General features: G+C 39.1%; 1 protein-coding gene across 5 annotated transcripts in view; it reads right to left on the reverse strand.

Annotated features, from left to right (window-relative positions):
- Positions 1-321: 321 nt before the first annotated feature.
- Positions 322-25237, reverse strand: part of ANO6 (anoctamin 6) — a 70791-nt gene continuing 45875 nt past the window's right edge. For 3 of the 5 annotated variants that reach the window (XM_032105921.1, XM_032105919.1, XM_032105922.1), the window contains 14 exons: positions 23794-23909; positions 23200-23334; positions 21785-21890; positions 20507-20567; positions 17000-17145; positions 15480-15557; positions 13794-14019; positions 12740-12909; positions 12083-12180; positions 11313-11443; positions 10303-10508; positions 6051-6250; positions 5497-5602; positions 322-4550 (listed from right to left, as the gene is read on the reverse strand). In XM_032105921.1, the coding sequence (XP_031961812.1) occupies positions 4344-4550; positions 5497-5602; positions 6051-6250; positions 10303-10508; positions 11313-11443; positions 12083-12180; positions 12740-12909; positions 13794-14019; positions 15480-15557; positions 17000-17145; positions 20507-20567; positions 21785-21890; positions 23200-23334; positions 23794-23909 (1986 nt within the window). In that variant the 3' untranslated portion in view covers positions 322-4343. Of the gene's footprint in view, positions 4551-5496; positions 5603-6050; positions 6251-6285; positions 9264-10302; positions 10509-11312; positions 11444-12082; positions 12181-12739; positions 12910-13793; positions 14020-15479; positions 15558-16999; positions 17146-20506; positions 20568-21784; positions 21891-23199; positions 23335-23793; positions 23910-25237 lie in introns of those variants that run through there. The other 2 variants (XM_032105920.1, XM_032105924.1) reach the window with 2 other exon arrangements.

The raw sequence follows: 25237 nt of genomic DNA on the forward strand, positions 1-25237 counted from the left end.
AACAAATGATGACTCTGAAACACAACACAGGGTTTATCATGACAGGAGTGAAAGGTTATAAAGACCTAAACTGTTTATTTGTATGAGAATATAATGGTTCTTGTCATTGACTTGGTGTTGAAAGGAACGGCTTCCATCTAGAGGATGCAGAAAAACACAGGAGATAAATTTCAGCACTAGTAACAGTTTAATGGAATAAGATTGAAAGAGAGGATGAATACGGAAATTAGACAGGGATGACACCATAATAATTTAAATGTAGCATTTGGCAGCAGCAGTATCATTCAAGGAAAACCAAAAAACACTAATCAACATCCGATGTATTGTTATTTTAAAATAGATTTTATTTAATGACAATAAATATAAAGAAATCTTAATATTCAGAAACTAATAGCAAACATTCTTAGAAAAAATACAAAAAATATGCTCTTACATTCTGAATTTTATTGATATACACAGGGTCTAAAACAGTGGTGATAGTCTGTAATTTATGGTACTTGTTAAGACAACGAAATGGTCACGGGTCCAAATTCACCCTGACTTCAACAGATCTGTACAAAATAGGAGCCTGGCATACATATCAAGTGTAAAAAAAAAAGGTAAAATGGATTCAGAGTTTAAACAAATGCTAATTTTCCCTTCAATCAGATCTTTAATTAAAGTGACCTAGCCTAAAAAAAAAAAAAAAATTACAAATACTCATATGTTGGCAACTGCCCCCCAGCATTTTGTTCTTATGCCTCCGCAGAGCTTCCTGCATGCAAGCAGAGTACATTTCAGCAGTTGGAGGTAGAGGCTACAGAAGTTACACAGCTTAAATCAAACTATTAAAATGCAATTATTAGGCACTGTCTTGGTTTCCCTCTTCCTTCTCTGATTCAGAACTCTGCTGTAAATAACACTGTGCACATGGCAAACTGAATTGGATTCCTGATAGAATGTCTTCTGAAATGAGATGTTACAGCTACATTAGCAAGGAGCATTTCAGAAGCAGGTCACTAGAGCAAAAAGTTAGTGTTGGCTAGGTGATGCCCACGCAGAGCTCACCACTCTCTTCAGCCTAGCTCTGGTTTCAGCTCTGTGGACTAAGTGCCTGCCAGCGACCATTAGGGGCCTATCTAAAAGCTGCCTTCTGGGTCAGTCAAACCAAAAAGAACTCAATCCAAACCAAAAAGAACTCAGTCCATGTGCACCCAGACCAGTCTGTGATGGGAAGCACCGCCCAGAAAATGGAGACAAGTGGAAGACCAGTTTCAAAAGCACATTTGTAATCTGAACAAAAAAAGGTTACATAGAAACACACTCAGGGTTGATTAGGATTTTATTATGGGAGGAGCCCAAGCCATAGGCACACAGGATTTGCTGATGTAGCAGGTTTTTAATTGTTATTTTAAAGGCAGGAATATAAACTCTTTATGACACTGAGGGCTAACTCCCCCTTTAGGAAACAGTGCCAACTGATTTAGGAAGAAACAACTTGGAGAGTCCCCAGATATCAAACAAGGAGCAAAAGACCAGGCACTCCTGAAAATCAGCCTTAAGCTCTGCCACTGCTCACAGTATGACAATCCCTTTGTTTGCTAGTTAGTCTCTTTAACTCTCAAAGAGCTTCCCTAAGACCAAATAATTACCTGAAATGGTACATTTTGTGCTGCATTTTTCCCCCTTTATCACAGGATGCCTCCTTACCTGCCTCAACACCTCTAATACCACACCTGGAAAGGTATTTAAGGCACACTGGTGCTGTCATCACTGATGAGGGAATAAAAATGGCATCTCTCATTTGAACACAACTGAAAATGAGAAAGGTCCAGTTGAAAGCTAAAATCAAAACTCCAGGCATGAAAGGAGCTGACTGTCCTTTATAACCCAACTCATTTTGCACAGGGAAATCCCAAGTACTTCACTAAAATTGTTCCTTGGAACAGTTTTTTGGACAAAGCTTTGTTTTAACTGAAAGTTTGGTATATTATGCAGTGACAGGACCAGAGGCAGCGGGCACAAACTGAAACACTTTCACTGTGAGGGTGACTGAGCACTGGCACAGGTCGCCCAGAGAGGTTGTGGAGTCTCCATCCCTGGAAATGTCAAAAGAAGAGAAGACCAGCCTGGCTGAACAGAGAGCTTTGCCTGGAACTCAGGAAAAAAAAGGAGAGTTGATGACCTTTGGAAGAAGGGGCAGAAAGACTAATGCTGCGAGGTTATGCAGGGAGAAAATTAGAAGGCCCAAAGCCCAGCTAGCATCTAGTCTAGCTACTGCTGTAAAAGACAATAATAATGTTTCTATAAATATATCAGTGACAAAAGGAGGGCTAAGGAGACTCTTGATCCTTTTTTGGATGTGGTGGGAATCACAGAGACTGAGGAAAAGGCTGAGGTACTCAATGCCTTCTTTGCCTCAGTCTTCAGGAGTAAGAGCAGGTGTTCTCTGAGTACCCAGCCCCCTGAGCTGGGAGACAGGGGCAGGGAGCAGAATGAAGCCCTCATAATCCAAGGGGAAATGGTCAGTGACCTGCTACACCACTTGGACACTCAACAAGTCTCTGGGGCCGAACGGGTGCTGATCTGCTCACGGCTTGGGCGGACCTACTGTTCGCTGGATGAAAAACTGGCTGGCTGGGCCCAGAGAGTGGTATTTAAAAGACGTGTACATGTGGCACACAGGGACATGGTCTAGTTGTGGACTTGGCAATGTTGCTTTAAGGGCTGAACTTGATGATCTTAAAGGTCTTTTCCAATCTGAATGATTTCAGGGTTCTGTAGGGTTTGCTTCAAAAGACAGGCTTGTGTTACACAGCACTCAGTATTTGGAAATCTTGCTGCAAAATTCATAGGTTTAATTCCTTCTGATTATTGACTGGATAAAATACATCTTCTAAATGCTATTTAGTTTCTGTAAATGGACATCATATGTAAAAAGCTATATGAATAATATGCCTAAAAATTCTGCATATTTATTGCATTTAAGAGGAGTACAAAATTACAAACATAAAGTAATCACCTGGTTTATAGAGTACAGGCATAGTTTTGCTTTTTTAAAAAGGTTTTTGTTTTCATGATTTATAAAAACTGGTCCATTAAAACTGTTAAAAGAGAAAGTAAGTTAATAATCTGGAATATCAGTGCTTCAGGCACAAAGTAGCTCTCCACATACATGCCTAATTTGTAATTCCCTAATTCTCAGTTTGCAGCTGGAGCCAAAATAAGCAAGCAGATCTGCAGCCTGATTTGAAGATGACTGATGGCTGTAGCACATGCCTCCACACCTCTGACATCCTTCATTGTTATTTAAAGCTTCATATCATGGTTAAGGCCTATTATATGGTTTATTCCAATCTCCGGTTTCAATAGATTCGTAGTCTTGTCAGAATTCACTTCATCATGCAATGTTGTATCAAAATGTTCAGCTGCACATTTGTCCTACGTCAAAACTTCAGGGAAGAGCACATTCTGGTGTGAGAGAAATGCAAAAGACAGCCCTCCACAAATATTGATTTAGTATGTGAAAAGACTTTTAACACTTATTGCTTTTACAGGTAGGAGACCTTCAAGGCTATGAGCATTTAGCTCAGAATGGGCAAGTGAACTAATGAAAGTACATTGACTGGGGAAAGATAAAATGCCTGAGTTTTCTACTCACTTGGAGTGCTGTAAGGTCAGTTTGTATGCATTGATTTCAAAAGCAATTCTCCTGTTTACACAGAGATTGATGAACAGGATGGGCTTACAGTCCTGTTGCTTCTTGTGATCCATGATTATTTGAGATATCTTGTTATCCATTTAAGTCTCAGTATGCATAGCTAATTCAGAGTAGCAAACAACTGTGCTTAGTATGTCAATTCCAATGGCTTAACAATGGGATTTTGAGTTGTATTTTCTTTCTTTTTCCTTCATGTTTTGGCTTTTCCTCTTCATTTTATAGCAAGGGTTTGCATTAGCAAGCAATCAAAACTCCTTCATTAGATGCGATGATATTCTTACAGCAAATCATTCTTGTTCTTAAGGTTTTATTCAAGTCACACTAGTTATCTAATAGCTGATGCCTAAAAAAAGTAGAAAGCATACTTGGTGTTTGGGAATTTATCTGCATCTTCTTAAGAGGATAAGTAATTTTCACCTTCATCTTTTTTTTTTTTTTTTTTTAATGTTCTAAAAAACTGTTTTAAAAAATGGTAACTCTTATCTGAGTTGCAGTGGTTGTGTTTGTCCAAGGGAAACTGGTAAATGAGTATGTAAGAGTTGCCAGAAACAATGTTTAGTAAATCCAAAATGCTTGATAGCTATTGGTAATATCTGGACAGGTATTAGTTGGCTAAGTACAATTATTCCATGTGAAAAAGTACTTATTCTTCTTTAGGTCGGAAAGTGCTGTCTGCTCCTTTGATAATTTTTTCGGCTATCTTACCCATGTTTTTTTTCATACCTTTGAGATCATTCTCATGTAAGAGTTTCTGTGTGAGGTACTTCTCCCGTTTGACCTTGCTCTTGGTCTTTTGTGATACATCCGGAATTACATATGAAATAATAAACTTCACAAAGTATATGACATGCTGGGAAAGGTGAAAATGAAACAATTTCAGTCAGGATGAACAGGACATAATTACAATTATAAATGAAGTGTCACTTTTTTGTCTTAAGACTCTGAGCTGATTCACTATCAGTATCTAACAGGGTAGAAAAGAATTTTAAAAAGACACTAAGACAGAATAATTATCCAATAAACAAGAGTTTCTGATTTTCCAATCCTGATTTGAGCAAGGACTTCTCTGCCTGCTTTGGGAAACCCTGGTACACTGTGCTTCCCTCCCACATGGAAACATTGGTTACAGTTTCCTGTAAGATTTTTTAGGTTTGTTCAAATGACTCTGGGGCAATTACTTTTCCCTGCTATAGGAATTCTGCTCTAACCAGTTGCATGTTTCTGATGACTTCAGTAGTCTCTGGATCAGGCCCTAAGTACATTTTATAATTAAATAATACCCAATATTTCCCTCTCTTCATCTTGGACTGACTCCCATCTTTCATTAGCCCAGGCTGTAGCTGCAGAAGAAGGAGCAATTGCTTTCTGATGATCATCTACAGACTCACCTCTTACAGTGATTGTCTTTATAGACTTCACTCTGCCACGTATTGTACACATATTATGTACATGTATTACGTATATATATCATGTATATGCATTCAGGATGCTGTGCACAGATTTCTTCTAAGTACGTGCATTCTATTTCTGATTCTACAGTTCTTGAGAAAAGAAGCTGCAGATACATTGGGGCAATCCTCAGCTGCAGGTATGTGGGCCAATCCTCACCTGAGGTCATGATTTCAGGGAATTATTTTTCTAATGTTGCTACTCTTAATTTACATCTCCCAAGTTCTTGCTCATGCTAGCACACATCACCAGCTCTGATAGCTGTGCCTGGACTGAATGTCTCTGAAGGATTTTCTGCATGGAGGGAAGAGACTAAATAAGCAATGCTCAAACCCCCATACACTGACCTCCATGACAATGATGAAAGCCAGCTTGGCTGCAATGACATGCCAGTAGTATATGTTGTGCTCATACTGGTGCTGGTGACCAGGAGGGTAGCGGAGATCCCGGTATCTGAAAGCAAAGTAGGGAAGTCAGGAGCTGGTCCCTGGCATCTCTGCAGTACGGCACTGTGGCCAGAGGATGGAGCACAACATGGCCCTGCTTAATGTGTCCAGGAACAGTTAGCTCGGGGAACTACTGTGATGGGTAAAATCTATCTGCAAAATAAGCCGTATTTGGCTGAAATGTCCTATTTTTGCCCCTTTATTAAGAATTACTTACAAAAACTTTAAGGTGTTTTATTTTATCAGCTAGGAGAAAACCAAATTAAAATAAGAATTTTCTGAGTAGCACAAACTTACGGGTGAATACTTCCACTCCATTCTGCCATTCAAAATAAGCTGGCTCTTCCTGTGCTTTAATGTTTCTTACTGCATTTTGTTAACTGAATTAGATGACTTAGATACAAACCCCATTATTTTTGTAATTGGAAAATGACAAATGCTTATTTAACACTTGCCTGCATGTCGTGTGGGTCCCGAACCAAGGGGAAAATGGCTTGCTTGCATTCTTGAAGTCTGATATATTGAAGACAGAAAGTGTGCTGTTTATATACCCTTTCATAGTGTGACTGCTGTGGCTCCCATAAGGAGGGACTGAAAAGGACCAGTAATAAACCAAACGAGGAATCATGTCAGATGTAAAAGCAATGATCATAGCCTGCGTTTCAGAAAGAGAAGACAAAAAAGCAGAGCAGCATTAAAGAAATAAGCTTTATTATGCATTCCTTTGCCATATACTTATCATCTCAAAAGTTAGCGTGCGAGCTAAAAATAGAAAATACGTGCTTTTCCCGTCAGTGGTGGTTCATTCTGTAAATGAGCATGTAGTCTCTCATGGGCACAAAACCATCCCTTTCTGGCATGTGCACTCTGTACAGTTTCTAAATTATGGTAGCTCTGCTGAATGCCTCAAAACAGTTATACTATAAAACACTTTTTTCATGTGCATGCAGAGGAGATCAGCAAATGTGCTTCTTATGAGTACTTACAAGATTCTTAAAGAAATTCTGCCTGATGAAACTAACGGAAACAACAGAAAAGTTCTTCAGTAATAGAAAATTAAATTTCACCATGTTCCCCAATGTTTGAGTAAATGAATTAAATAAATTAGATATATAACTGATCCATCTCTGATCCTAGAAACATCCCACCCTTTCTGAGGTGCTAGCCAGCCCGAATTCATCTTGGTGCTTGTTGCCTCCTACTATAGCGTAGTACATGTGGAAACTGCTCTTGATGCCAAGATAATTTTTTTTAGTAGCAGCTGCATAGTGCTGTTTTACATGACGTGACCATTTGTTTTTATCTTGCTCCCAAGAGAGTCTCTGTCCTACTCAGTCTGCTAGTCACAAACTAGCTAGGAAATTTGATCTGTGGGTTTATTGTGGGAAGTCTTTTCTAAACTCATGAACTTCCCAAAACATCCTATTCTGGAGGAAAGGTTAACTATGTTTAATCTAATTTCCTCCTCTGCTACTGCAAGTTCAAAAGGTTCCCCTGTGAGGAAGACTTTCCATTGGCAAGATCTGCAGCTCAGTACTTAGCAAGAGGCTGCCCAGCCAACTCATGACAACAGGCGTCTCTGGTGCCCAGCACCTGGGAAGGAGTGACCAGCTGTACTCCAGGACTGAAAGACAAGTGTTTTGTCCCGTGCCAGGATAAAAATACATGCTTGACAACATGGATGGGAAGAACCAGGGCAAAGACATGGAGGAGAAAGGTGTGAAGTAGGGATCTGATGGGATCAGGGGGAGGGAGATTTAGGCAGAGATGTATAAAAGAGGCAGAAAAAAACTACAGGAAAAGCATGGGACAGAGTTAGGGGCAAAGTCAAGCAGTAATGGGTAACAGAGGAGCATAAAAGCTAGTTAATATCTGTATTTTATTCTCCATCATGCCTGTCTGCAATTCACAAAGTCTGTATTTCCTTATTTTCATGACATGGGACAAAAATTTTCTATTTTTGTGCACCGTTCCCAGCCAGCCAGTCCCAACCTGAGGAGGTATTTGTAACAGTTGTAGAAAAAGGGAAGGGGAGAGAGGAGAAAGGGTGAAAAAGTAAGTGGATACCTCTTCTACAAAGTTCCTTGAAGAATGCTTTGGTGGCAGTGCTAGCTAAAACAACCTCCTGCCTCTGTCTCTAGCCATTGACTTGTGCTCTTCGCTGGCTTGGGCATTCCTGGCCCCATGCAGCAGATCAGATGACAATGCTCATCTGACTGGGAATCACCACTGGATGCTTTCCCTGGTCTGATTCATCATGTGTTTATAAAGTGCTGGTGCTGGCACAATGCAAGAGACAGCATTGAGGGGAAAAGACAGTGAAGGGGAAGAGCAAGGAGTTGAAAAGGGGGCCAGACCCATCCTACCTCGAGTAGCACCACTTCCAAATGATGAGTGCTATCCTACTGTCTTACCTTTTGAGTTGGCTTTCTTTGAAGGACCTGAGAAGCTAAACTGTAGTTAAGATAAAAGTTGCAGAAACAATCATTTTGAGACTGTGGTCCAAGATCTGTATTTAGTTCTCCAGAATATTGTTGCAAGTGAGTTCAGTTGAGAGAAACTTCGGCTGCTGAGAAATGAAAGGGAGGCATCCCAGGTCTAAAATAAACTCATTGAAAAATTTCAAGGGTAAGGTGTTTTTCTTGTACTGCACTTTGGCTTAAATCAAATGTAGTTGGCATGCACTTTTAAATACTGTTTTTAAGCATTACATGCCAGTGTGAAATGAAGTGAAAATTATGTGTTGTTTATATTTACATGCTGAGTGGGTGTTTTTGACTGACAAGAAGTATATATTACTGTGTCTTGCATTTGCAGGGAGACGACCTCACAGCTAAATTACTCTGTTTTTAACTCTGAAGTAGAGTTAAAAGTAGAGTACAAGTAGAGTATTTATAGTCTGAATTACAAGCATAGGAAATTTTTGTTAAATAAATTTTCTTTCTGTTCATTAGCTCATCTAGTCAGACCATAAATGAATTAATATCAACTTAACAGTAAGGCAAAAACATTCCTTCTCCCTTTGGACCAAATGAGTTTGATGCTGCTTCTTTGTATTAGAAAGATGCTGGAATATGGTATTTACACAGCTTAATACTTGATCTTACTGAATCTTTTTTGCAAGGCCCCAGGTCTCTCATCATACTAAATCTGAACCCTGTCTCACTCTTCCCTCTCTCAGAATGATCTCCAGATGTGCTCTGGAGAGCTTCAAGGACAGAAATACGAGAGCTAATCCTACGGCATCCTCTCAAAGGAAAAACTTTTTTCCCCTTGAATTATGGGCTGCATTTCAGAGTATTGCACTGGAGAACTACAAATAAACAGCACATTCTTTGCTTCCCAAGCTTTACTGCACAGTTTTCCATTTATACCATAACTAATTAAAATCAGTCTTCAAATCAACAACAGATGCAATAGCAAGTCCAGTGCCTCATGGCAACTCCCAAAACTGGTAGCTTTGTGCAAAAGTTGCTTGCAAGTCACCAGGAGCTGTTACAAAGGTAACATGCATGAAGGAGAAGATGCATGAAGGAGAAGATGATACACTACTACCCAAGTATAATCAGCTGTAATAAGTCATGTAGGAGAGAAGAAACACTTTCTGTGTTCTACAGCAAAATCAAGGCAGGGTTGGTAAAGGAAAGACTGATGACTTGGATCAGTTCCTGGATGTCAAACAAGAAAAGAAACATACTTAAAGGAAGAAAACGGCTTCTAGCATTTGCTTAAGCACATGGTTTTGCAGCCTACACTTCATTAGCAATAAATACCAATCTCTTTGAGGTCCTCACAACATATGCAGCAGGGCTGTTTGAAAGTGACAGCCCCATGGAGGTGAGCGTCTGATGCCCTGTTTGCACAGCGACATCAGCTGCGGAAAGGAGGGCACGAACACATTCATAACAGAAGCCTGCACATGGCCCAGTCAAGGTAAGGTCACCTAAGCCACTTTAGCTCTGACCTGAATACCGTGAGAACTGTGATAAGGTACAATATTTTAAAGTAATCCTAAGATATAGATATATACAACTTCTAATTTCATATTGGTATTACAAGATCCAGCTGGATTGACCAGGAAAAGCAGTTATCCAATAGCATAACATATTTGGATCTCCCTGATAACAGAAGAAAACAGCAATCTTTTTGAAAAAGGTTATTCCCCATGGAGTGTTATTGTCCCTGTGGAAGAAACCAATGGTCATAGCTCCTTTAAGAAAGGCCAGCAGTGAGAATTTTCTGTAAGTTAATACATACTAGCTACTGTTTAAGAACAAGTAATCAAATAATCCACAGTGATAAATACCAATGGCTTATTTTTCTTCCCACGATGCAGACTACAAATAAAATCTTGGTGAATTGATACAAAAAGTGTGAAAGGTCTGAATTTCATTGTTAGAGGTATATTCATCAGAATTTTTTCTTAAATATTTTAAAGAAACTCTCTTAAAATTCAGCTTCTTCATTGTGTACATAAAAATTTTAAGAACAACTGAAGAACAGATTAGTGTCCAAATTCTCAGAGAATTCATTCTGATCTGCAATTTTGAGCACACATTGTATTTTTAAGTACACAAGAAAGAAGCTGAATTTCTGCTTTAAGAAGATGTGCCTTAAGGATCATTTAAGTTGCATTGCCACACACAGCATTCCTGGCACCTGCAGGGAAGGCATTTTATCTTTTGCAGTTGTTGGCACCGTACTTACGTTGGTGACCACGGCCAGAATGGCTATGCCCTGCAGGATGGGTTGCCAGGCGCCGATGTCTTGTGCCTTCTGTGGAACCATGCGCCTGAATTGGGTTGTCAGCTTCCACGCATCCAACCGGATTTCCAACAGGTTGTTAATAAGAGCCAGAAGAGGAGCCAGGGGGAAGGACGCCACAAACAGAGTCACAAAGCCAAACTGTATAACTGTGGAAGGGAGAGGTTACGTACATCGATGAGGCTTTCGCTTACTGGAGATAAGCAAGTGTAGGCATGCATAGTTTATATGCTACAAATTCAGGTGAGAGACACAAGAAAGAGTAGCTGGGATCCTAGTGAATCTTCTGGATGAGAAAATAGTAGCACAACAGTACTGGTAAAACCTGCTAAGTGAAGGGGACAGAAAAATATTACAAGTCACAATACACCAAGAGGAATTATTCTGGGTATTCAAATATCCATTTCTTTCTGATGTCTTTATCATGAAGACCTGGAAATCTCATAACTATCTGTCTCTGTACTGAACTGGAGGGCCCAAACCAACAATCATCTTATTGGTGTCTGGGTACTGCCTTAAGTACACTTGGCAGTGCCATCACAAACTGGATGGTGGCAACAAACCAGCCATGGTCTTCCAGCTCCCAAGTTACCAGCAACGAGTCCTGGTGACTGCAGACCTCCAGAAGAGCAGTCTGACACAGGGCCCTGCTTTGCAACACCAGAACATGACAGTGGTTTGCCTTCTGAATGCATTTCTCACAGGATTAGGCAAGGAAGCAGCAGTACTCCTCCTTGTACAACCACATGCTGTTTCCTAGTTATAAACTTGATTAAGACTTGGCTGCTTAATAAAAGCTTGTAAAACCATCTGTAATGGCTCATCAAAACTTGTCTCAGAAAACATTAATGTCTCCTCTGTCCACCTTATTAAGCATAGCTTGTATGAAGATTTTCTTTAGAATATGTCTGTATCCAGCAGTGGTAGTGAATCCAGACTAAACTGTTACTTACCCATTTCAAGATACTCATAAAATAGTCCAAGTTTTCCAATGGGCTGGAGGTGGTAGTCATGTTCCCAACGTGGAACAACTTTTTCTGATCTAGCAGCTGCAGAGTATCTTCCAATTAAATTCTTGACCAAGCTATCAGGCAGGGAGAAAAAGAACACTAACATTGGTAAAAGAACCTAAAAAGTTCAGTAAATGAAAAAAAAAAAAAATTGACATTTCTGCCATAACAGCTTTAAACAATGGATTTATTTATTTCTGAATTACTCAAAACTTTCTTCCTTCCTTTTGTTGCCTTATCCTAAAAGTGGTTATTTACAAACCATAAATGAGAGTGTAAAGGGGCTATATATCAGAATCATAGTGATTTATACTTACTAAATGAGTTAAATCAGTAACTTTTACATGATTTTTAAAAGCCCAATGTATAACAACAAATCATTCCAATCAATATTAAGCAAATCTTCAGTTTAATATTCTCAGAGCTCCTATTACCTCAGTTTTAAATATTCAACCTGAAACACATCGAGTTTGACTTGCAGAGGAAGGAAAAATTTCTGATTAGAATTAAAATCAGTTGAAACAACAGAGACAGGAGCCCAGACTACCAGACCAAAATATCCAAACTGTCTAAAAAGGACCCTGACGACAAGTCTTATTCTTTCAGAATACAATGTGCACTTACTAAACGCAGTGACCAAGTGCCTGAAGGCATCAAGCAAAACAGTATTTTTCAAATATGGAAGAGCAGATTACTTAATAGTTTGAACTTACGGAAGAAGCACTTCTTGAACGTTGTTCCAGATAGCTTTCCCTCCTACTATGATAGCAAGCTGGGTTGTGAGCTCAAGGAGACATCCACCTGGATCACACTGAAGGTTGGGAGAAAAAGGAAAATTTTTTGAAGTTGGGTAACTTTTCAGGCATGAATGAAGAGTTTAAAATAATGCATTCCTGGTTTATTATAATAATATTATCAATAACTGAAAGCAATCCAAGAAGACTGTGTAGGGAAACCTTTGCAGTAAGGTATACAAAAGCCAATTCCAGGCCGTATATATTCACATTTGGTAAGTTGACAGAACACCAGTGGAAGAGTGCGATACCAGGTGAAGCCATGCAGCTCTGTGCTATCACCAGGTGAGGGTCATCCAGCAGAATAGGAATGTGTCTACTGATATTCTTTCCTTCCTGTGTGCCCATTCACAGATTGTAGGACCACGGAAAAATACACTTTTCTGGGTATGTGTAACACATTTCTAAGCCCGACTGGTCCTGTGCCATGTTCTTTTATGCTAGAGGTTAGTGAGGAGGCAATTAGCTTGGGGGGCAGTCACTTTTAAAACCCTAAATATGTACAACTATGTTTTGCTTTATACACTCCTAACTGCAGCAGATTACCTGGACTAATTATACATTACGCATTCTTACCTCTTCATTGCGATACTTTCCTAGCCAATAAACTGGACTTCCAGGGTGACCTACAAATTTACCCTTAAAGAAGGCTATGTAGAAGCATGAAGAATAGTAGTTAACAAACTGGAACAAGAACATCTTTGTGGTCAGACTGTTTTCATAATCGGTCTGTGTCCTTGGAAGTTCTGCAGTGAAAGAAAAGTAAATACATTTAAAGAACCCCAACCCAATCTACAAGTAACCTACAAGCTGTTCTAGAGCCACGGCTGCAAAGTATCTGTATGCCCCATATTCCTTAATATGACTGAGAGCATAATCATTTAGATTGCATGTAATCCCCATGTATACTGTAACCATTACATCATTCTAAAACTGTATGGATTGTAAAAAGGAAAGAAGTTGTTCACTGACAATAAAGAAAGAGAAGAAGCAAAAATTCTGATAACTTGGGAAAAAAAAGAACCCAAATCCAGCAGACTCAGGAAAGATGCAAATGCAACACTTTGAACTGATGAAACAGTACTAAATGAAAACACCACACTACTTCATGCATTTAAAGTAAAATAGCTACTTTAATGTTGATGGCCTGGATATAGAGAACAATATTATTTGTGACTGTTTAACTGTTTAACAACATCAGAGTAGTATGTAGCTTTGGAATGGTGACCTTAGTTCCCTTATTTACAAGAAAATAGCTATTTTCCCCATAGACAAAAGCTAGTGTAATTGAATGTGTTATGACTTACTGATCTGTTTTCATAAAGCTTAGTTGTTGTAGTAATTTTATTTGCTTTGTCTGTTTCACAAGCACAAAACTGTAAACAATTGATCTTTCATGCTGCCTAGGTAAGGACTTTTCAGGCAAAGAGCTGAATATCACATTTCTCTGATATTGAGAAAATCTATATTGGAAAATTTCTAGGTGGTATTGTATTGTGTGATTTGGTGGGAAAATTCTGAAAGATGTGGTACAGGTGTTCATTTATTGTAATACCTACTATACATATAAATGCCAATTTTTCTAGCTATTTTACTGCACATTTCTATCTGAGGTACAGAAGCAGCATACCGAAGTCAGTGATCAGGATTGCCACTTTTTCATAGATGATGTTGAGAATCATAATGACAACGAAGCTGATGAGCGAAGCGGTTACTGACGTGGCCGTCTGTGGAGTCAGGTACTTGCGGATCGTCTCCGTTCCGCTGATGTGCTGTGACAACGTTGCAGAGAACACCAGGAAAACTGAGAGCCTGTAGACAATGATTCCAACAACTGAAGCAATAATCAAAAGGATCTGCCAAGGGAATGCAAGAAAGATGTTTATGTTCAACCACTGGCTTTAGGGAAAAAGTGAGTTCAATACAATTTTCATGATAGGTAAAAGGAAAGCAACTTTGTGCCTGTCATTCCATTGCAAGAGGATGATCAAATAAGATACAAGGCAATAAATAGAGAATCCATAAAAGAAGCCTTTTTTCATATAGCATAGTAAATCTGCAGGAAAGAAAAGAGATGGTCTGTTTTATGACTAATAACAAGGTTTGTACTGATGTGAGCCAATGTAATGAGATGTGTAATGAAATCTTACACCTTGAGGCATGTGACAAGAGAAAATTCTTCATATTGGACAACTGGCAGGATGGCAGATGTTCTATCAAGTCTACGTTGATTATGGAGGGGGCTGCACCTTCTCTTCCACATGGTACTGTTACAGACTACAGACCCCTCAAAGGAATAGGAAAATTTTAAGCCAAGTCATGTAGTCTGCAGGAGTTACAGTAATGACCCATGTATCCTGTCTTGCTTGCCATCTCCTCTTTCTGCCTCTCTTCCTGCTTTTATTTCTTGCTAGTTCTCTAGCTATTATTCAGTTAAGGTCCATAGGCTGTGTATCTTTTTACCACTATCTCAGCAAACTGCCATGAACTACCTCCCCTGACCCTGCACACAATAACTGTGCAGTAACACAAGTGACAGACCCAGAACAAATCTCTTCCCTCCAATATGAAGTCCAGTCTATTTAAATCCAACTGCAAGTCAGTATTCTTTCCTTTGTGTTTCAAATGTGTCAATGCTGAGGCTCTCCTGGGCTGCCAGACACCACTCTATCTCCTATCTGCATCCTATCACCTAGAATGAGGTCTTTTCCAGCTACTATTTGTGCTACAGATAAGGAGGACATGCAGCATGCTAAAATACAGAGCTTTTCAAGGTAATCTCTCTGGGCCTGCTCATTGCGTCATGGTTGACTGGACTGCTTTCAAGGTTTAGTTTTAATTAAAGTAGCAGCTCTAGAAGATTAAAGAGCACCCAGCTTTGCTCTGTTAAGTGAAACACAAAACCTGAAAGAGGTCATGGACTGTGAGACACAATATGGAAGAACACAGCTGGAACAAATCAGACAGAAACTAGCAGGGAGGACAGCATATAAACCAGTCTTCCCCTTATTGTCCCCCTAAAAGCAAAGACGTTTGTCCTAAAATAATGAGGGAAAAACCAATGGACCACCTTCACAAGCATAACTCAGAAGCCACAACCACAGGATATTTTGGTACTGTGTGCTAATGAGTGTTGGGTGACTACAGCTACCTTCTCCATGTGGGTCTGTACCTTTTGGGCTTGATTTATGCATGAGATGGAAATCCAACTGAACCGGTTCCATTGTCATTTCTTGTTCAGTTCAGGAGGATCATTTTTTAGACACTTACTAGAAAAGTGAATTTATGAGGGGAAAGAACAAGAGAAGAACTTTACCCAGAAGAAGATGGCACTTGTACAGAAAGTCATCCGTACGCACTTCCCCCATGCAGTGTATGGCACATGTTCTTCTTGCTGTAAAAGATTAAGAAACAGATCAAGGATGCACCCAATCTTCTTTCATATTTTTTTGTGTGCTCCAATTAAACTGTTTATGATATTGAGGGCAGAAAAAAAGGAAAAAAGCACCTTGTTTTGTTCCCTGGAAACTCAACATTTATTCATGATTTCAGAAGTCTAGCCGGATTACAGGTGTCTTTTTTTTACTGCCCCTTCAAAGATAAAAATTACTTCCATAGAGGTAGGGGGTCCTCAGCTCTTACTGACTTCAGCCATGACAGGCTGCATAGTCGTTTTAAATGGACCCATCCTTCTTGGCTGATCATTGCATCCAAGGTCATTATCTTTCAAACGTCAATGGCTAAATTTAGCAGGCATTAAAATTTTGGTCCTCGATCTCTGTATTTCTCAATGTATTACATAGGAACAATGGGATGTGTTCCCCAAAGAAAATTCCTACCTCAGTGTGGTGCTGTTAAAATTCACTGAGTCTTTAAAGAATTTCTGAGGATCAAGATAAAATATTTTAGCATATTCTTCATTCTTTGAACCGTCTTAAAGGAACTTTCTAGCTATGACTTCATATGTTCAAGGTGGCATACATTTATAAGCTTTTAAACAGGATGAGTTTTTGATAGTACAAGATATAAAAAGAAGATCTATATAGGATAGTGTCAACTATGGCAGTTAATTTTGAAACTTTTCAAGCTCCCTCTAATAAACATTAGTATAACGTGGATGGAATGTGAAAGCAGTGCAAATGATTAGATAAAAGACAGAGTAACATATTGACAGAGAATAATAAAAAGTGAAACTGAACTTGAGTAAGCCACTGAAGATAAAGCTACTCAAATGTATAAAAAACAGAAATCTAAACTAAATCCCCAGAAATATGAATCCTATTTTGTTGAAATGAGGTTTATCCTTGTCTCTGCAAGTTTGTTGTTATTAATCATAATTGCATCCATATGCACTTAGCAACAATAGCTATTTATACAATTTCAAACAGAAACATCTTTGGTTAAAAAGACATTTGTGGCATCATATATAATCATGTAACATTCTATTCACCTTTTACCTGATGCATTCCTAGGCAAAGACAGCAAATGCTCTGTGATCTTGGCCTCTGGAAGCAACATTTAATAATTTCTCAGGGGATTTAATAAAGTAGCCTTTGTCTTCTAAGCTGGGAACAATGCCTACTTCTGTTTATTTAAGACATAAGAACCTCAGCAGCACAAGGTCCTCAAACAGGCAACTACTTTAAAGTGCTTGCAGTTAGGTAAAAATTCCCTCTCCTTCCATGTGTACTTTATAAATTCACTGTTTTCAGGGCAGTTTATCAACTTGAGGCACTGCTGATTTATAAAGCTCCAGCCCAGATTTACCATTTTGATAGTATCTGCTCACAGCAGTCTATAGCAGTAACCATCACCAGTTATCAAAATATTCCTTACCTGTGTGATTTCATTCATCACTGTGTGAGTGCAACGAGCTTCGTATTCTGGGCGAACTTGCTCTTCTTGCTCTAAGTACTCAACTGTGTCCCATTCATACTCCAGTTCAGCCTGCCGTCGCTTCCAAAACTCCAAAAAAAATGTAACTATTTGAACGATAGACAAAATGAGCAATACCACATGAGTATTGGATACTGCTTGACTCCTCTTGGCTATAACAGATGGCTCAGTATTCCATACAGCTTTTCACAGGCATGGAATAAAGCATTTATTGGCCAATGCAATGGTGAAAACAACTGGATCTACTCCTTTATGCAATTATGCCTTTGGAGATATATGTACTTTAATATGAGAAACATGAGGTAAATTATGTTGTAACCACATGCTAAAGAATGTATATAATTTATCTATATATTTGCTTTCTGTCTAAGGCCAAGAAATGAGCACTTTGGATTTCATATTACAGACCACTTTGAAAAAATTTATCATGGGATGCTTAAGAAACTAAGCTGTTTGGATAGGTGAAGATAAAATACTGGGAAGTGCAGGACTTCTAGAAAAACAAAACTTAGTATGCCAAAAATTGTCACAAGGAAGAACTCATGCTCATTTACGCTGCAGTTTTTGTGTAGACAAGTTATCAATTTGTAGATTACAAAAACAATGATTGTTCAGGTAAAGCTGCTTAAATACAGCTGTCTTTCCTCCTCTGCTAGCACAAACCTGAAGAAACTCCAGCCCTTTTTGTATGGCATGAAGCTTAGAAACTCCCTGGGCTGGGCCAGCTGTTTCCCTGGACTGTGCTCCTACAGCTGGAAGCACTGAAGGATCAGGTACACAGATGCCTAAGTGGTAATGGTGAAACGTGAATCCAGCCAAACTCATTACCTTATCCCAAGACATTATGCAGGTAGATCTGGCAGCAGAGGCAATGACAAACCCAGATGGGAAGGTTGGGAGGAGCTCAGGATGCTGGGTGTCAGTACCATGCTCCCTGGCACACCTGGATGCTTCATTACTGAAGACAGTGTAGTCTCAGATTAAATGAGTGGGGTGGCTCTGCAGCACTGTTTCCAGGAGGAGTAGTAGCCAATCACTGCACTCTCATTGCTCTCATTGTCTGGGAGCAATTAACCCTAAAATTGGGGTTTTTTTTTACTAGTTTGGCCCCTCATTCTGAATGATGAAACCTCAACAGCATGCAGTTACAAGTTCAAACATTAAAGGTTATCTCGAAAATCAGGTGTGGTTGAAAAATCCCAAACTGAAACATTTAAAACCCAGGAAACTCCCTGTGAGATGTCCTTGGCATCTGCACACAGGCAAAACCCCAGAAACCCCTGCTCCCCTGATTATTCAGGGGCCTCTTTCACAAGCACTTGTCCACTCCCTCATGATTATTCAGGGCCTCTTTCACAAGCACTTGTCCACTCCCTCATGCTTAGAAGCAGCAAGGCCATTGCAAGCAGCAGACCAGAGGGTCTCATCTGCTTTCTCCTGCAGAGCGAGGACGTTAGCCTTCAATAAACCTCTAATTGCTGCCCAACCCAAATCACAGGAGTCTACAGGCTATACTAATTTGTTCCAGCTGCAAATTCAGCTGCTGCTGGAGAGCCCAGAAGTGCAGGGGCTGCTTCTATGATGATAGCCTCACGTGCTAACTGTGACAGAAGGGCACATAACACAGGTACATCTCTCCCAGCCCCGTATTAGCCAGGTTGTGTCTTTCAGAGCAGGAAAGGCGCTTCTGCTGGGTCTGCCATTTTCCTTTTATTTTGAAGCAAGATTGTTTCAACAAGTGGAAACAAATGACATTTCAGAATCAGAGATCAAAGCAGTCATTTCACCTCATATTGAATGGTGTCCCCTTTTGTGTGTCTCCCAACACTACCCTTCAGGATGGCCCAGGTATTCTGCCTCTGAAGCTGTGTCACCAAGGCCTGAAAAGAAGTGCCTCCATTGCCGAGCATTTCTTGGTTTCACTGATCTTGCTCAGGAAGGGGACCCAGGGATGGCATCAAGTGATGTGGAAGCTGCCTCTTGTTCATAACCTTTGCCAATCTAGTTTTACCATCAAAGGGAGAATTGGCAGAGCATTAATGTATAAAAAGGACTAACTCCTGAGGCCAAATTCCCTGGTGTTTCATAGTGCTTTAAGATTTTTGAAGGGAATACACACAAAAAAATAAGAACTTATTAGAAGTGTATTGATGATAATGATGCAATAATATATCTAAAAGTCTAATATTATTTTAATTGTTTTGGACCAGGAGGTCTAAAAAAGTAATAGAGCAAGATGAAAATTACAGCTGGAATTACACCAGGACCATGGGTCATTTGGATTCAGTACAATTTTGGTTGAATTTCTGTAATATAATTCACCTCTTTATATAGTGGACTTACAACAAGAATACTAATAGACCTTGCAGCCATCTCTATAACCATGAAACTTAACTTCGTAATTATTGCTCCTGGAACCATTCTTCAAAACAGGAAGAACAATTTTAATTAAAAACCAAATTGCCAATAAATTAACTCTTGAGATGATAGGAGAAGATTACATTAGTATCAAACTTCTAATAAGTTTTAATTTAGTGAATCCCCTGCCTATCTTTTGATGCTAGCATATGTTTTGAGAGAAAACTTCTTGAAATGATACATTTCATCTTACATTTCTTTAAAGCAAGAGCTATTTTGAAGCACTTTAGGTTGTCATAGGGAAATAAAAATACAATGTGTTTTACAAAGAAAGCAAATTTTGCATTCTTGTCAGACTATATATGAATTCAAAATACTACATGAGTCACATACTCTATAGCACCCTGCATACAGACCTAACATGGAATTTACTTTTGTAATTACTGGATAAGACACTGCAATAAAAGCCAGTTAACAAAGCTGTTAATATGAGTAAATAAACTGTTTCTAGGAAAATAAACCTTGCCTAATCCTTTGAATACAACACCAAGTGTTTTCACCTGTTGGAAACATCCTGGTTTCATGTACATTTTCTCTGCTAAAAGATAAATCTAGTGCTTGTAACTATTAAACTTTTTACAATCAGCTTCTTAAAGACTGGAGGAAAAAGTTCCTGAGAAACATAACAAATTACCATTTTTCAATTGCCTTGTGCAGTTACACAGCTGTTAATAGCACAAGCATCTCCAAAAGTCTTTGGGAAAAAACCCCAGCTTCTCTGACAGATATTCTTAAGCATGTGGCTGGCTCCTGCTGGATGAACACATGGCAGCCTCAACCACTTCCCTCAGACTTTTCTTCAAGTCATTGAAACAGAACAGATACTGAAGACCCACTTTTAAGTCTACAATTGTTTGTTTTCTTACAATAAGTTCCCATGAATGTGCTTGTTTTCTATGGAACTACTTGCCAGTGAATGTCTAAGTGCTAGAAAATTGAGTCAGTGCAAATTTATCCATGTTTTCTTGGCTGATGCTGGAGGCTTGGCCAAAATTAGATAACAAACCACAGTTGCTGAAATTTACTTACCCCATATTCCCATAAATACTGCAAACACCAGTGTTCCAAAGCTATCAAATATACAGAGTTTCTGGAAAAGTGGAAAAGAAAAAAAAGTCTTAAAATATAACCGACCATTTTTATTCTTCTACACTGACCCAGAACAGAAGCTGCTTACTGAAAATGTCGATTTTCAGTTTTTATGTTGTTTCATAAACAACTCTTGTGGATAGTGTTTCCTCAATTTCTGTCCATGCACACCACCCTCCAGTAAATCAAGGAAATTAAATGCAAAGTTCAGAATTAAGAATAAAAGCCATATATGCAGTATGAGGGGTAGTAAAATGGTTGCTATCAAACATCCTTCCATCTATTGCATACAAAGAGGAAAAACAGTGGTTCTGGTCTGGGAACTCTGTACAGAATTATGGGTTTTTAGTAAAGCCACTAAAAGGCCATGGATACATCTGGTTCTCATAAGCACGATAACAAGTTAGTTAGTAAAACCACATTCTGATGAAATACCTCTGTGGTCACTATTTACCCATTTTTTTTCCCATCATAGCCTTTTCCCTGCATTCTTATTTCTTTTACCCTTTAAGTGTGCTGATGCAACACATTAAAGCTGGGCAAAATGTTTTTGATGAATAGCTGAAAAAGCACAGTTTTGGGACTGAATCTATGGAGAGGAATGACAAAAGGCTAACATTATTAGTGAGACAAGGTAATGGGGAAAGAAGGTGAGGTTCCTTTTGACAGGAAGAAAGAGCAGACAACAGGACATGGCTGTGTCACAGCTTCTGTCACAGTCAACACCAGCCTCTCCTTGTACCCATCTTCTCCTTGGAAACATGGATCAAATTCAAGGCATAGATCCAGACAACTTCTTTGAACAGGGAGGAGGCAGAAATCAGAAATGTCAAAACAAGCTTTAAATGTTTCCTTAGCAAAATTGATTCAGAGCTACTGAACCAAGGCTTTAACTGAATCTTTCCTTCCCTCAGAAGGAAGAAGTACTCTCAAATGAAACAAATTTTCAATTAAAATAACATTTTATTCTCATATCAAATATCAGCAGCTATGTGAAGTAAAAAAATTTAAATTTTTCATCTTAGATCAGTTTGGAGCAATTAATGATGTTGTTTTTACTTTTCAAAGTTGAGTCACTGTATCAAAAGGAACAACTATTTGCACATCTTTAGCAGCTCTGCAGGACATGAATGGAGGACCAACAGTGTTTTATATGAAGTACTAGAGAAAGTGCAACTAAAGTTCAAAAGCATGTCTACAGGCTGTGAATGTAGTTACCTTGGATGATTCACAAGTGATGGTGAGGTTCCAGTAGGTACATACTTTATCACACTGAGGGCACATTATGATATTACCTCCTATGTTGGGATCACATACTTCTTGGCTAAAAACAAAACTAGTCAGTCACTCACCAACACTAAATTCTTCAGTCCTTTTTCATACACGAGAACAGTACAATAATCTCAGGGAATTAAGGAATAATTTACCAGTGATACGCACTCAAGAATTCCACCCCCACCCCTCACCCTGGCAATACATCCCCGTTTCCATTCATAGTCCTCATCTCAAAAATGGATGACACACGAGGAAAATAATTTCCATCCCTTGTACATGGTGGTAATTCTCAGAACTGCCCACACCAAAAATAAAACAGCTCTTAAAAGATCTCACAGTCTTCAGCAGGAAACCCACAGTTGCATGCTCACACATGCTATCGTAGCAAGTCTGAAGGAGAAGGAAGAGCAACACTGCCTAGCAAAACAAGGAGTAGCTTCAAAGCCCAAAGGGCTACCCAGTCCCTGTGGTCTTCTAAACAGGATCAGATTGGAAATTGTGCAGAGGGGAGCTGCCACCATGATTCATGGGATGGCAGATCTGTCTCCTACGAGGTGGCAAAGGAGCTGCCATCTCATACCTACTAACCCAGCACGGTGGAGGCTGCAAGGTAACGCCGTTACTTACTGTGTGTACATCACGGGGTAAACACCAGGGAGGGAGCTGAGCTGTTTAGCTAAATTATAATACTGGCAAAAAGCTAAATGGGTATAAATTGGGCACAGGAGTGGAGCTGTGGAATAGCCCTTCAGCATGGATTATGAACACCCTTCCATGAGGGGTTATACACCTGGATGGCCTGTAGGTCATTTGACACAATGCCAGCATTTTTTTTCCAAGGGTCATTTTGCCATGATCGAATTTTGTTGTGTTCTGATGAAAGAATCTGTGTCATGGCTATGCCTTGCCTTCCAACGGATCCTATGCAGCTGAAGGCCCCTGTGCTGTTGCTCTTCCTACATTCTCCCAAATTAGAGGAAAGAAATTATCAAGGTCTTTGGGCATCTAGTTTAAGGATTACCACAGTTAAAATTATGTCTTATGGCAATTTGTATTGACTTCTGATTGTCACTCTTTTCTTTGTGTTTCTACACTAGGTATGGTGAACCTTGTGCAAAATAAAAACAAAATTATGAAATAGCAAACTCCTGGATGTCTATCACTGTAATGGTCCATGGATATCTGTTATTTATTTCATATTTTATGCCTTTGCCTTCAAATCCACTATGGCAGTTGTTCTCAGGGCCTTTAATTTTGCCTCCTTCATTAAGCAGTGTCTTGCAAACCCTGTGCTATCCCCCTCTGTACAGGACTGTTCAAAATTGCATGTGATATTCAAACCAGGCCTGATCAGGTACCTCCAAGTGCAGTTGTCCTTTGTCAGGCATCCATACAGAAAACAGCCAACTCCTACAACTGCAGCCACAGTCAGCATATTGGTATAAAAGCCCAGCCAAGCAAAGTAAATGCCAATTTTCTCTCCATAGTATTTCCTGTGGAGGAGAAAAGGGGGTTTTTTTTTTGGTTTTTTTTTTTGGTTGTTTTTTTTTTTTCTGAAATGCAAGTAAATTTGCATTTCTGTTTCACATGGCCCTTCATTTCATACATTTTATGCCAACCCATATTGTAATAGTCCTCTGGTTTCAACTTTGGGATTGCAGTAGTATTTTTTTTTGTAAATTTGTATATTTTTTTGTAAAAAGATAGAAATGGGGGGAAAAAAGGAAAAAGAGAAGAGATCATGCCTTGCAAAGAAAAATTGTAAGTGGGTGCCTTTTTATAAATCAGCTTATCGTGAAACCAATCTCAAATTACGCTCCCGTGCATGAGCTGATCTGGGTATATGTATCTTCCCACAGAAGTGAGCTGTGTCTCTCTGACATCCCCAAAAACAGACTTCTTATGTATATTTCTCATTCTCCCTGCATTAGTCCAGTGCCACTCACACCAACCTGATGAAATCCAGGGGTTGCATTTTGAAAATGTTTTTCGGATGAGCCCATTCTCTGTAGAGGAGATATCGTTCACTTGGGCAGTTGGGATCAGCTGACGGGTGCCTAAAACTTGACTGCAAAACAGAAAGAGCACGAGAAGATACCACTAATCTAACCAGTGCAGCTCATTTCTCATCTCTGCAGATGATCTCTACACCATGAAGCTAAAGTCACCAGTAGCCTTTTGGACCAGTCTAACTGCAAAAAAGTAATGCCAAGAAAAGGAACAGGAAGGCAGCTCTGAGAGCACACCAGGATTCAAGATAGAAGATTGTCAGAAAGGCACTGAATTCTAAAGGAAACGCTGTACATATGTGAGCTGAAAATAACAGAGACTCATCATGAACTTAATCTAAGCACATGTCAGAGTCTTGGCACTTAGGAATAGAAAATAAAAAAAGGATTCATTCTAATTAGAGAACAGGACTGAATTCAAATGGATTTTTAGTAGCTTTAACATGCTACACATGCTCTGCTTCAAAATAATACTGTACTAGAATACAGGCTGGAAAGTCTGAGGGAAAAATCCAGTGTCTCTAGTTTCTGTTTTAAATTTAAAAGAGAGTTCACATGGAGATAATATTTGTATTTCTTAGTAGGCTATTAAAAAAGCTATTTCAATAAAACCTATTTTATTTGAGACATTTTTCTATTCTACATCTGTAATGCAACAAGACAAGTGATGTTTGTAGAAATCTATCTGCTACTTTTCATTTTCAGCATAGCTGTGATGTATAATTTCAATTGTATAAAAAGACTGTCATTAATTACTAGTCATACTGAGTCCAAATTCCCCATTCCATGACAGAAATAGCCTGCAAGGCAGGTTTTAAATCTTTAAAAGGAAACCGTAAAAAAGCATAGTCACAAATTATATGAATTCTATCCTGTAAAGCTTTGATTACTTACAACAAACACGGTTTGTCTTGATTCTGCCTTAAAAATTTCTTTGAAAACCTTGGAGGCCTCCTAAATATTTTAAGCCAAGTCCACGCAGCTGAAGCAGTTATCATTCCTGACCTCCCATGCTCTCAATGTCTCCTCGACAGAACACACCTTGGACACAGAATGGTGGCTCTGAGAGTGACAAGTTGTGATGTTGTGGTAATGCAACAGATAGAATACAGAAAATCAGCCCTCGGTCTTTGCTCACTGTATTGCATTCACAGCCTCACATGGAGCTTCTTCTTTGTCAAATATTCTGAAATCTGATTTTTTATCTTTGATTTTCTTTTTTGTTTTTTCTTTTATATATTGCTAGCCTTGGTATACAAAACAATTTTCAGTATAACTTTCTTCTTCAAATGATATAATTTAAAAAGCTTCAGAAGTGTAGTTGCAAAAGCTGGATTTGTTATTATTGCAAGGTGGAATTCAAACCAGTGAAGCTTTTCTCTGCAAG

Source organism: Corvus moneduloides, chromosome 4 (assembly GCF_009650955.1).
Source record: "Corvus moneduloides isolate bCorMon1 chromosome 4, bCorMon1.pri, whole genome shotgun sequence".
In the NCBI taxonomy this organism is placed as follows: Eukaryota; Metazoa; Chordata; class Aves; order Passeriformes; family Corvidae; genus Corvus; species Corvus moneduloides.